The sequence below is a fragment of the Meleagris gallopavo genome, chromosome 1 (genome assembly GCF_905368555.1).
Source record: "Meleagris gallopavo chromosome 1, MGAL_WU_HG_1.1, whole genome shotgun sequence".
Taxonomy (NCBI): Eukaryota; Metazoa; Chordata; class Aves; order Galliformes; family Phasianidae; genus Meleagris; species Meleagris gallopavo.
Window position 1 is genome coordinate 39,863,890 of NC_139404.1, and position 14,417 is coordinate 39,878,306.

The following is a 14,417-nucleotide window of genomic DNA, read 5'->3' on the forward strand; positions in this document are numbered from 1 at the left end:
GAAGACCCTTGATAGCAGTGACTTGGAGAAGTGGAGGAAATAACTGTGCAAAAGTAGCTAATTTTTGTGCTGTGGGCAGGATTTCTTTTCAGAGTAAACATTTTATCTCGTTTCAACAAAAACATAAGTTACCTTTGAATCAATAACCGAGTCTACACATAACCTACTCTAATAACTATAAGAAATGGATAATTAGAAGTAATAACAGCAGGAAAGAAAAAGAAAACCACTCTAACAGTGTTCAAAAGGGGATTGAGTTAATTTTGTTGATGTAAACTGCTTTTATTTCATGCCTACTCATTAGGAAAATCTTTATGTCTGTGATACCTTATTGTATCATACCTTATCATATCTGAACTGTGATGTTAAGAGGTCTTTATCTGTTAACACCAATCTGAAGTTAAACAAACTTACTCACAGGTATCATTTGCCTTTTTGGTTTTATGAGTTTCTAACTACCTCACCTGAACAGAGAAACTTGAGCACTACAGCAGTATTGCAGCAAGACATTGTGACACAGGAAGCCACCCTTGTTCTTTGTAAGGGAGACAGCTGGGACACACAAAGCCTGCAATACTTGTGTAGAAGTATCTGCCCAATTAAGTGCAGAAATGCAAAACAGACCAAACAAGGACCTTGTTCATTCCTATTCAAGGCCAGGTGAAGGAAAACTTGCAGCCAGAGTAATGTTACATACTTAGATCTCCTTGCCCTGCAATCCCAGGTCAACCTGCAACATTGAAGGTTTTCAGAGACTGCAAAGTGGACAGAACATTTTTTTGATAGAACTGAGATGCTCTGGATTAAGTTACTGTATTCGAATATGCATTAAATGCACTCAGTATCAACTTGACTTGGTTTTTCATTCATCTTACGTAAGGACGAAGATATACTGAACTCAGCGGCTCAAGTGAGGCTGAGGGACTGGTCTGCTCTCTGAGGTATCAGAAGAACACAAACTTTACCAAGGCATCGGATACTTAATGGACATTACAACATATGACAGAAGTGAACACTAGCATAGGAGACAAACACCTTAGTTCTTCTATTTATTTTCCAGTTCTGCTGCTTCCTTTCCTATCATTACTGGAGGAAAATCTGAGTCTACTTTTTACCTGTTTCTCTCAATTGGATTTTCCCTGGCAAGAAAAAACAACTGATACTTTCAAGCAAAGTACTAAAAATACTTTTATGTTACAAGGTACTATTATCTCCAGCATCACACCCAGCACATAACAACTAAAGCGGGCTGCAGGAGTGCATGAAAAAGCCTTCTAAAAAGCATCACAAAATAAGGTATGATTTTTATTTAATATGTCCATTACTTTCTCTGCACCATTTCTTCTTTGTCTTTAGAAAAGACAAAGTTGAAGTCCACTTCAGATTCATGCTTCATTAATCTTACCAAATAAATAACTGAAATCACAATGAACTATTGACAGTGATGAGTATTGGGATAATTTCAGACATAACTAGCAGGGCAGGAATGGCTCTGTTAATTTATTACCTCTCACTTTCCGCAATCTTGTTATGCTGTTAAGCACTCTTTGTGATCATTAAAACAAAGCTATCTTTTTTCTTATAACAGGTTGACTTCAGACCTGAGGGACTAAATGCATTCCTACATCATGTCAAGCAGAGCAAGCTTTCAGGAGGTGAACGATTCCTCCCCTAATACTGACAATCAGATTCACAATAGCAAAGCTGATAAGTTATCCTGAGCACTGATTTCCATAGTTCAGCCTTGATCATATACTATGCAAGAAAGAGAATGGGATGAAACAGGAAATTCTGAGATGCCTCATTTAAGAAATATGTTGAAGAAATTTAATCACTACTAAAACGTTTCATAATTCTAATGATATTAGAACACAAAAGGTTTTCTTATAGTAAAACAAATAAGTGAAAAAGGATGGATCGCTAAGTAGCATGTGCACTGCTGGTCCCACAACATCCCCCTTCCCTAAGTGTTTGCTTGCCTGTTGAGGAAGATATGCAACATGTTACAATGGTGGGCTTAATAGCACATTCCATAGGCTAGCTGGTCAGATAAACTGGCAGTTTGGAGACCCAGGACTCCCTTAAAACACGCTGACTAGTAATTGTTAGTAGTAATTGCATTTGGTAGATTATTACCTCCTCAGCAGAGAACAAAATATAAATTTATATTCCAATCATTACCATAGTTCCACTATGTTATTCCATACAGTCTTAATATTAACGTAGAATATCTTTATATATTGAACATGAAGATGTTAACAGTATCTAAATGTAAGTAGAAGAATTACCACTTCATGTGTATTATAAAGCATTATATATATATATTATATATATAAAGCATTATATATATACACTTCATGTGTATATATAGCACTAACTAAAGGCATGTAATGTTCTAAACTCATTCTGGAGCCCATACACAAAGCTACAGCAGCAATCATTGAATAATGTACTGCGTCTTTACCCTCATTTAATATATTATTCTTAATATCCAGTTATAAATACTGTTCTGAGTGTCTGTGAACAATGGTCTTCGTTTGCCTATGAAAAACACTTAATAAAAGTGTAAAAGTGACTTTCTGCAAAACAACTATATGCTAGAGCTAGCAACTGAAAATATGTGGTTAAGAACTGCAACTTTTTCTAGGATCGGAGACAAGATGTGCCAATAACAGTGGAGACAAGATCTGGCTGCTTAATGTCTGTCTCCTTACAGCTGGTACAGAGTGCCCACTCGCCCATCTGTCTCAGGCCAGATATATCCATTCAGGAGATGTAATCTATAAATATACAACATTTTTTTTTCATGTTAGAGAGGTATCATAACAGATCTATTTATGTTCTCATGGATACACTGATCTAGTTCAGTCTTAACATCCAGGAGTCTCATTCCTTCTTTTCACAGTCATTTCCTTAATTAAAATATATTGTTATATCTGAACAAGGAAGAAGGATAGTGTGTGGTGACCAAATCATGCTTACTACGGTTAATATCAGCTATATTCTACATTAAGCCTTCAGTGAAGAAATACTTACATCTAGCTTGCTTATACTGTACATGCAAATAAAACATAGGAATACTGAATAAACTATTCACAAATTAGCATTTATTTGCATTCAGATATACTTTAATAAACACATTTCACACACAGTCCTACCTGTTGTTTTCGCATCAAATTATCTAGAAATAATAGGAAGACCTGTAGTGTATTCACGTCATAGACACCAAAAGGGAAATGTATAGTAAAGATTGAGCTAGTATTTTTAACAAAAGCATCAGAATGAAAAAGATTATAATAAGTCATGTCTGCCCACCCAATGCGTTGATAGCTAAACTACAGAGACTAATACTTCCTACCATTTACTTTTGACAATATGTCAGAAAGCACAAATTCAGAATGTTAAGAGCTTTGTTGTTGAGAGTGAGGTATATTAATGAGAAAGGAGAAAATAAAGTCTCTTCAATAAAAACTGATTATTAGTTCACAAGCAGATAGAGAAAGACGTGCTCATCACTTTTCTATTACACTATGGCAGAAATATTGGGCAGAAATTATTTAATCACAGAAATGAATACATTAGGACAAAAATTATTTAACAAAAGAAAATAAAATTTGAATTTGTGCTTACAAGTTATAGATTTCCTTTAATTCACTGCAGTGAAATGAATTATTCCAAAGTCAATTTAAGAAAAATGCAGAGAATATGTAGAATTCTACAGTAAAAAAGTTTTGTTTTTTTTTTTGTTTGTTTGTTTTTTAGATTAAATACTGTTATTCTGGAAATTAAAAACAAGGCTTGGATCAATTGAAAGTTTCCTCGTGTCCCTAGAATATCAAACTTAGAAGCTTAGGTTTACAAAAATGGCATAAAATATGCTCATGATTCTGATTTACATGTAGGTTCATATGTAGATTCTACATATGGGTGTAACTGACTGTTAGTAGGCTAAGAATGTATTACAATAATATTCTATTAATGAAATATTCAAAATGAACAAACAGGACCTCCAGGCATTCTACTATGAAATAAACACACATTTAGGGTGTTAGGGAGATCTAGTTATGGATTATGTTTGTATTTGAGAAGGGAAGTTACAGGTTTTGCCTTCATCTTGTTACAGAATGCTATAGTGTGTAGTTATAGAAAGCTTTTTCTTATTCTTTTATTTTTCTGTAACTGCAGATTTCCAATGGTCTTTTTAATATCAGCATTCATGGTTTGATATGCAAAATACATCCATTCAAGTCATGCACTTGAGAAGTCCTAGTAGTTTATCTTCTGCTAAAAACAGTTACATATAAAGAACACAGTTAGCTCGTATAAGAGGAAGACTAACAAGATAGTTTCATTATCATTTGATTTCAGACCTGTGAGTCTGAGCTAGGGATAGGGAGTCTACTTTGTAATTTTAAAAAGGCGCCTCAGATTCTTTTCAGTTTTTTTCCTCTAGGGAGTCTTGACATGAAAACAAGACCAAAAACTACCCCAAAGCTCAGTGATATAAAAATTTGCATAGAGTATAAAAGCTATTAGAGGCTGTCTGTGTCAGTGTACAAAACTGAAATAAGCTTCAGGTCAAGTAAATGTATTATTCATTCACTATGATGAGCTATGAGCTCTTTCAAAGTGTAAATTACACTCTGTAATTATTTTAAAGTTTTAAACAGTATCATTCACAAAGCCAATTATAACGACGTTGGGAATAATCAAGATTTCTGCACACCATCCCAAACAGTAGCTTCAACAACCTGATGAATCGCACAAGTTTAGAGGTTTGAGAACATGTGTAAGTTGGAAAGAGGTGATGAACTTCAGAGAGTGGCAGAGCACAAGACTGCCAAAGACAGAATCAAACAAGCTCTCTGACTGCCTGGGGAGGGGAATACCAATTCCACTTAGTTGCACACAGTCCGTAGTTGGAGACCAAACTGCCCTGCATCCCCAGCTGAGGTGATCTTGTGACACTTCTGTAACTCAGAACAGTTTCAGGAGATGTAACAAGCTGGCCTACATATCCACAAGGGTAGGTCCCACATTCTACCAAGGTGCTGACCACTTGTCCTGCACCTCTGCTACTTATTATACTCCTCTGTAACAGAATCTGCCAGGAAAAAAAAAAAAAAAAAAAACAAGGCTGCTTTCTACTACAATAGTGGATAAATGAGCCCAGCAAATATCCTGGCAATGCAAAGGGGAAAGCAGAACCCTGAGGCGAAGTTCTGGTAATGGGAGAGGGTAGCGTACTGCAGGTTCAGAGGCTGCCACATTCCCAGGGCAGGTGGGCCCTGTTTTGGTCCTGAGAAGCTTGTCTACCTCATTACCAAGAAAGTGATCAAACACTCTGTGAAAGCAGTGCAAAATACCACCCTCTCATCTCAGGTCCAGGCTGGATGTGGCTCTGGGCAGCCTGGTCTGGTGGTTGGTGACCGTGCACATAGCAGGGGGGTTGAATCTAAGTGACCATTGTAGTCCTTTTCAATCCAGGCCATTCTATGAATCTATGACTCTATGATCTCACTGAAACACTGAGCACAAAGCACATCAGACTGAACTCCTGGAGAAGTTCATGGTTCTCCAATATCCCGAGAAATCTAACTTACATCAGCTGTTTGCAACAGTTTGATCAGATGATCTTCATTCAGGGAAAACTTCAGAAGTACTCACAGTGCACAATATTGAGTTTCAGGAGTTTGCAGTTTATCTCCTAATAATTACACTGTTTATAATCCCCCAGAAGCTGGGAAAAGAAGGAAAGGCGGGAGAGTCCCACACAGGATTAAGCATTCACAGGACAGGTTCTCTCATCTCTACAAAATTATACTGTTTCTTCACAAACAGGTCTGCACTTCCAAACTATTCTTTGTTTCATTCCACAGCTACTGCAGGTGAGCACAGCATAAACACAGCTCTATTCAGCTCACAGTGCTGTGCACTCTTTGTTCCTCCAGAAGAATGAACAAGTGAATTAACTAAATTCTAGAGCAGCTTCTCATTGGAAATGCTGCTGATTCTCTGAGGGAGCACACAGCTGCTCCTGAATTTCTGCCTTGGCTCTGTCTAGTATGCCTCCTCCAGACCAACAGGCAGCTTTGGGGAGGGTGATGTGCTTCACACTTCTCTATGTAGTTAAAAAGCTGGTGCTATCAGCCAGCATCACCATGATTTTTTTCAATGCCATATTCAGTTGCATTGAATTATTTCCTTTTTTTTTTTTTTTTAATTAAAGTAACAAAATGAAGTAGGAATATCTTACTGATTTTGAAGCTGAAACAAGCCCTTTTAATGCATGCTGAAGGGACGTTTCCCATTCTCACAAAGCTCAAAAACCCTAAATAACTCCTTATCCTCTCCTCTCCCCCAAAAAACACCAACAAAACAAATATCAAACCAACAAACAAAAACGCATAACAGCAAGATTGCAGTGAATTAGGTTCTCTTTTGCCCTTTCTAAATCTTGCTCACAGGTGCACCTGTTCTGGCAGGACCCCAGACATGTTCTTTCCCTAATTTAGAAATGATCTCCAGCTGATGCATCAAGGTACAGAAAAGTAACAGTCACAATCCTTCCACTGATGTTCTCTAATTGCACAGCACTGACAAAATGAAATTAACTTCAGAAGCCTATTACCTCATAAATTAAGAAGCCAATTGCGAAGGGTTAAAACTCTTCTCCCATCCATGAAATCAGAAATGTTAAGATCGCTATGGACTTGTTCAGTTGATGAAAATTGCAGCAGAAATACAAGAGAGCTGTAATGACTGGAACTGGTTTGTGTAACTTGCAGTGCAGCAGTTAGCAAGTGGTGTTGGCTGGCTGTGAAGTCACTGCATCATTGGAGGAAGTGCCATTAGAGGGCAGCCTTGAGTTTCCCCTGCCTATTTAAGGCTACATCTCAGGAGTTCTGGAGGCTGAGAATAGAATTCCTGATGCTGTATAGTAAAACTCACTTCAGCTCCTTGAAACACAGTAGAAGCTTAAGTGTTCTTCCATTCTGTGAGGGAAAAAAAAAAAAGCACCACATGCCTCTAAAATTGAGAATTTGAATTGAGTATTTTCTGAAGAAGTTAGAACCATTCAGATAGTTATATTCACACTCGCGATCCTGTTGTTGTTTTTCTGTTATTCTTTCCCCCCAGAGGAGATAGGGGAACTCTGATGAAGAAGAGCACTTCGATTAACAACTTGAATGTAACCCTACCAAAATTCAAGAACCTTCACCAGCATATAGTTGTATTTTATTTGGTACACATGCATTAAGATAAAGAAGCAAGAGGGTCAAGATACAGTGTACATATGCCCGAGTTTGTCTACAATTCATAAAGAATACAGTGAACATGAGCAGGCATTTCATCAAGCAGGTGTTTTGCAGAGCCCCACCTCCACCTCTCTCCAACATCCAACATTCCAGAGCACTGGGGATGCAGTGTGGTCTGAACAATTTTGTGGTGTGCATGCAGGAGTAGGAAATAATTTGTGAAGGCCTTGAGTAATTGCAATACTGTACAATTGCTCATTCCAACTGGAAGTTGGAAGAAAACATCACTGCCAGTTAAGTATGCCCAGTGATAGTACCTGAAATCAGATTACAATAAATCCATGTGAAGCCATTAGAAAAAGAGGGATAAATTAGGATTTCATAACAATTTTTCTAAAATCTACCTGAAACAGGTTCTATTATATGTACATGTAGCATTATCTTGATACTTATTTTAGCTACCTAGATAATTCAGCAATAACTTATTTCAATTATAGTTTAACCCAAGGCTCTAACAGATATGATTTATATATTATTTATAATTAAGAAGTAGCGCTCCAAAGAAATTAGGGGAAATATTGTTTATGATGCATAAGTTATGCTATTTAGCACATTAAATTCCAACTAGAATTGTGAGACATTCTATGCAACTTTTTGCAGTCATTTTCATATGGCATTTTGGAGCTCTTTACTCAGCACTCCTTTCCAATTACTCAATTGGAGTACATTTTTCTAAAGCATATGTCTGCCCTTTTCAGTTATGTGAGGTTGTTGGCTACGGTAATCTGCAGCAGTTTAGTTAACTTAAAAAATACCCACTGACCCTTTGCATAAAAAGTTTAAAGATTTGGAGCTTAGGATCCTCCTCACTGTTAGCAGCAGAAGTTCATTCAAAGCTTTTTTTTTTTTTTTTTTTTTTTTACTCTAGACGATGCTAATCTCTTGTCAAAAAAGGAAACAAGGAGTTTTTTTATTTCATACAACAAAGTTGCACATAACAGTAACAGAAGACAGCAAAACAAAACCAAAAATAACAGCCTCAAGAGACTTCACTCAGATCTTAGTTTAATAAATAAAGACTTTGAAAATGCTGAGCCACTCCAGACACAAAAAGCAGTACAATTCTAATATAGAGCAAGGTTTAAATGACAAGCTACAACTTCTTTGAATGTGCATGTGAAATAATAACCAGGTGTAAGGCACGCATACCTAGAGCTAGCAAGAAAATCATTGTATGTATTGTATTACCACACACACAAAGCCTTCCTATTCTTTCAAGGATTACATGGCAGGTAGATAGTTCATCCGCTGGATTTGAAAACCCTGCATTTTCTTAACCAAGCTCGTTGCTTACTAGCTAACTTTTACCTCTGTGCATTGGTGCTCCATTCACACAACTGCACCCAAGCTTTGCACTTCAGGGACTTCAGACAGCCTACTTTGGAAGCCTCAGTGTAGTTGGAGCATTACCACACTCTTTGATTTTCTAACAATAAGAATGACAAACAAAAAAAAACAGTCTAACTATAAATTATGGATCACTACAGACGCTTGAAACAATATCCCAGGAAATAAAATCCCTCTCTTCCTTATATAATGAAAAGCTAGTACAGCATTTACTTAACCTTAAACAAATCAAGTCTCACTCTTAATCAACAGCTGAGAGCATTTTACATTTTCAGAATGGTCATTTTTAACTGTTGAATTAGTTAGCATCTGAAAGCTTGGGTACTTCTCAGTGAAAGAAAGCATCATGGGTAATTCATTTATCTACTAAGCCATCTCACAGCTGACTGAAAATCTATGCCATTTGTGTCAGTCCAAAAAGAAACAGTGCTTGTCACTCCCAAAAGACAAGCATAACCTCCTGCTCCCAGAAAGGGGCAGCAGAGAGGATTTCCTCCCTGCTTCAAAAAGAAAAAAATGAAAAAAGAGTTAAAAAGCAAAAATAACTTTCTGACCACATGGAAAATGTATGTCTTTCCTCATATAAATACATAAACACGAGGAAAGAAAAAGTATTCCAGATTATTCTTCAAGACATTTCTATTTCCCTTTTGAGTCAGATCACTTGTCTTCAATCTTGAGTATCCCTGCAGTCTACAGTATTGCAGCATGAGCTATGTAGGTGTTATTCAATGAGGAATGACATATGGAAGGCACTGAGTAATTTATTTTCTTAAGAAATCTGAGATAAAACTTCTTGTTATTATAAGATACAGAGGAATTATCTCAGTATGCATTAAGAACTTTAACAATATTCAAGAATTATAAAAGGGATTTTAGTTTTATTTTTTCAAAATACTTTTGCTTAAATTTTCTCTAGTAGAAGACATTTTATTTGCTTTGGTATTTTATTACAATGTGTATAACCAACAAATACACAGATGTATAATTGACAAGTATACAGAGAAGCTAGGCTGGTCTTTAGAGAGCATGTAGCTGGAAAGATTATCACACTGGAAAGGGATAATCAGAAAATCAGAAAAGAATGGAAAAGCTTACTTGTGTCCTGAGCTTGCAGAAGAAGAATCCAAGAGGAGCAATCTCTAGAGAGAGATCCTTCCCCACTAGCAGTCAGCTCTTAAATGGGTTGAGGTGCAGCCCAGCTCCACCCCTTCTGGTCACACAATTAAATTGCCTTCACCTGTGCTCCCATGGCTGACTCATTGCTTGCCTCAGGTGATCAATCAGAGGTTCAGGCCATGATTCAACAGTTCCCATACACAACAAAAAATAGAAGTCGATATTTAGATTAAGCATACATAATTTTATCCTATTTGCCTAATATTTATATATTTTGGAAGGCTGGTATTTTTTCTATCAGACTCTTTTTTAGTAGTTGTTTAAGATGTCTCATGCTTAGCTCTGCCTAACTTTTTATAGCCAGGTCTTGTTTTTTCTTGATTTTTTTGGGTGCTGATAACAAGTTGAAGTTGGATAGGCTCACTGTAAATTGTGCAAAGTCAGTTAGATAAATCTCAGGTTCTTTTAGGGTATTTTTATCCTTATCAAAAATATATTTGCTTAAATGAAATTGAAAAAATGAATTTATTTTCATAACTTCTTGACATACTACTTTTTTTGTTTGTTTGTTTGTTTTACTTTTTTTGTGTGCTAACCTTCACAGTGCCTAGCTTTGCTAATTACTAGATAATGTATTTCATTTTATACAGAAGGAATCTCATTGGCTTCAGAAGCTCATCATATTCAAATGAATTAATGATGTCTAATGTATTTTGATGATCATAAAGCTTCAATCTTTATAAATCACTTTCAAAACAGCATTTATTCATATAATTCATTTCCAAGCATGTGTTGATGATTAATAAACAGCAAATGCAGACTTCACTCCACAAAACATTTGTACATTCTTTACTCAGCTTTACCAATGGGTTTTAAAAACACTAATACATTCATAATGAAAAACATAGGTAACATAACTATCTTCTTCCCTTACTATCACTTTTTGTCTACTTTTCCCTTGTCTTCAGACACAAGAATCCTTATTAGCACATTCAGATCAAATAAAACTACATTAGGAAACTAGATTACTAAAGCCATTGAAAGTATTCAAATAAAATAAAACCTAGCCATGAGTTAACAGACCAATTTACTGCTATATTTCTCTTAATCAGCTGCTTGAAAAGGTGGTTAGGTTGTAACAAATACTTCTAGTAGCAGAGATGTCCCAGAGTAAGTGACTCTTACTGACTCTGGACCACCAAGAGACTGTGTTTAGGCAAAAATTTGTTAATCTGCTTACACACAGAAAGTCAGTCAGCTCTCTTCCATTGTATACACTCCCATACCTACTGTACAGTATCATACAAGTTCATTGGGGTTGAATTTTACCCATGAAAACAAATGCTTCCTCCATAGTGTTTGTGCAGCGGACTTCAGAAAAGCTCTCCAGGCCTCACTGAGCCTGCAGGATGACTTGCATTGTAGAAGTCTTCCCCAGATGTAAGCCTCGCAGTAGTGGTAACCACCACTACTACTTTTTATATGGCACAAAAAGTCTGAAAATACATCAGCATAGACAACCTGACTTCTAGTGCAAGAAATATAATGTTGAAGGGAAAGAAAGGGAAGGGGGGGGGGGGTAGGAGAGGGGAGGGAATGAGGTTTCAAGAAGTTGCAAAGTTGCAGGAGCTCAGTGAAGGACTCCTAGCACTGGATGCAGAGGATGGGACCCTTCACTGCCCAAAGGCCTGGCAGATCTTGGACAGCTGACAGGTGTTCTACAAATATAGACAAATACACAGCATCAATAAGGTTGTGGCGTGGATATATAGAAGGCATAAGTCAGATTCAGGAAAGACACAGAGCCAATAGCTTGTGAGGTGGAAGTTTCCAGGGTTTTTTTGCTTTCTTGAGAAAGCTCTGCTATGGCTCAAAGGCTGACCTCTGCTACCTGCAAGTAACTGACCAACTGAATGAAAAAGCAGCATTCTTGAATCACTAGGAATATGCAAAACTCATCTTTGATCAGCTGTGGCAGGCATTTAGGTGCACACTACAGTCACTTCCCTGAAGAAGAATCAGTGCAGAGGTAGGATGTAAACATGAAAAAAAACAGATGGGCAAAAAAAAAGAAATGCTTTTTCCAGGCTATTACAAGTTATTTTGTATGATAATTAACACGTAGCTATACACTTCAGCAGTATTTCATATAGCATCATTTCAATATTTCAGTGAAGTAAATTTTTACCAGAAATAAAGTATTTGCTGATTGTTTCAGTGAAGTATTTAAAGATGCAAATCACAGGAAGAATTCTGAGCAGCAACAAAAGGTACAATAGTGCCTTCTACCAGCAACCAACAACTCACCCTTTCCTCAGTTATGTGATAGTTTGGAAGCATGTCAAAGTAGAATTTAATAATTCTAAATGATTTGAGGGAGACTTTCTGATTTCTTTTTTCACTTCTGTGCAAAATGATGATTTAATAAGAATACTACAAAGCTATAAATAGGCAACTCTTTGAGTTTAATAAGTTTTTCAAAGCTCGGTATCAGAGAAGTGGGAGACAGATAACAGATACCTGAAGATGACTTAGTGAAATCAATCAACATACCACCTGAAGAAGGTTTACTCTGTAAATGAAGACACTCTTCACTTGTTTAAGAGAAGAAAAAATCATTTGCTGAGAAGAGAAGCTGAAGACCCATTCTGCAAAAGAATGATATGCTTAAAGAAGAAAAGAGAGGAAGGGTGCTGCATTTTTAAATCATACATTTCTGAGTAAAGAGGATGTCTGATTAGCTCTAATCAATTTCTGTGCAAGAGCATATTCAACTCCTGTATTGTTTTGGTTAAATCAGCATTTTGCTGGGCCAGTGGAAGTTGAAATTTATCAGTGCTGCAATACCTGCATGGCTTCATAGTCAGTGTTCTCAGAAGGGTGGAGGTGGAACACAAAATAACCACTACTGGACACAGAGAAAGTAGGAGAGCAGTGGTGCCCACACCAAGGAGATTGTGCCAACAGCATACCTGGTATCTAGTGGGCCAGGAGCTTGAGCTGTGGCCCAGTCAGCCTGGCTAGGTGGAATAATTTTAGACCAAATATCACAAAATTCTATCCTGCAGCAGCTGCTGGGTGAATAACCATATCAGCCCACTTCACCAGAACACTCTGCTTTTAAAATTTATAGATGAAGATGATTTTCTACATGGACTGAAAGCTCAGGTAATTTTTTATTTTTTTTTTAACATAAGTAGATACATTCACTATATCACTGGAGCCCTGTTGGTAATATCACTCCAGTCAAAATGTAGAGGTTAGAAGGGAAGCCTGATTATGAAAGAGGAGGTAATAGTTTATTTGCAAATATTTCATATATTCTCTAATAAAGAGTAAAAAAGAAATGAAGTGCATTTTTTAATAATACTTTATCCACGAGAGTGGGAAATAAGAGACTTGCTTTGTCCAACGTGAAGGTTCTTTGATGTTCTGATTTTGTAACCTCGAGGTATTTTTCCTTAATACAATAAACTCTGATCTATGATCCATGCACAGAGCACCACAGAACTGAGATCTAATTATTCCTTGCCTCTGGACACAGTAATAGCTACTGATGGCTTTGATATGTTTCCTCTGAATAAGGAGAAAAACATCTGGGTCTAAAAAGAGTTAAATTTAGTCCAGTAGTACCTATAGGTCTATTTACAGATGTATGACTATTTTTTTTTCTCACCACTACATTTCAGTAACTATGTTATGCTGTAAGGATTAATTCCGCTTCTGCTATTTTTAATTGGATAAGCTATATATAAACATTTCAAGATCAAATATACAGTCTTTTGCATAATTGTTGTAATGGATTATGTAGATAACATAAAATGGAAAGTTAAGCAATCTAGGAGAAAAAGACTAGATGAATTTAAACATAAATTCAGGAATAATAAGATTATTTCTACTATTTGAAGGAAGGAGGAAAGAAAGAAGTATTACAATCAAGAACTGTGCTATGGGATCAAGATTGCCATGGAAGACAGACAAGGTGCACTGAAACCAATTGCTAATGAGCATTTGCTGTATAAAACATAGCAAAGTATAAGCTATAAGTGGTTTGATACCTCATACTGACTTTGATCAATAAGCCCACTGTAAAATTACCTGGTTAATGCAGTCCTTAGCCAAGATTACTCTCTGTGATGGGAGATAAAGTATCACTCTTGATCGTATGTCTCTTGTCTTAAAAGGCGTTTAAGCATGTTTCATTTGGTAGCACTATACAACCTGTACGTTGTTCCTCACTAGTTTTATGCTCATGGACAGCACCCAATAAGTCCATGTCAGCATATGCAATTTTAGTAACACAGTGAAGTCATCGTACTCTTAATTTGACTTGTCCTGGTTTTCTATCAAAAGCAATTTCATTTCAGTAAGTTGATAATGCCTCCTAAAAATCCCAGATAAGAGATCTCAGTGAAGAGATTCCCCAGACTGCAGCCATCAACAAGAAGAGGTGTAGTATCACAAGTCTGTGATTGAGGTGGTACTGAAGTTTGGGTCTGTCTAGGTCTGAGCATGCCGTAAGCAAGATTTTAGCTGTATTCTATTTAACAGTTGTTTTTAGCTGGGGTATTAGAAGAAATGTGGGTGTGTATGTGCCAGCTAGTCACATATTTTTCTGCTTCCTCAAGAGAA

General features: G+C 36.7%; 1 protein-coding gene across 14 annotated transcripts in view; it reads right to left on the bottom strand.

The window, feature by feature from the left end:
• Window positions 1-14,417, bottom strand: part of PPFIA2 (PPFI scaffold protein A2) — a 296,261-nt gene that overhangs the window by 151,619 nt on the left and 130,225 nt on the right. For 2 of the 14 annotated variants that reach the window (XM_085222042.1, XM_085222028.1), the window contains exons 1-2: window positions 9,765-9,838; window positions 8,628-8,745 (exon numbers count right to left, since the gene is read on the bottom strand). The exons of 9 other annotated variants lie outside the window; for them this stretch is intronic. In XM_085222042.1, the coding sequence (XP_085078168.1) occupies window positions 8,628-8,648 (21 nt within the window). In that variant the 5' untranslated portion in view covers window positions 8,649-8,745; window positions 9,765-9,838. Of the gene's footprint in view, window positions 1-8,627; window positions 8,746-9,764; window positions 9,902-14,417 lie in introns of those variants that run through there. 3 more of the 14 variants (XM_085222036.1, XM_085222054.1, XM_085222058.1) reach the window with 3 other exon arrangements.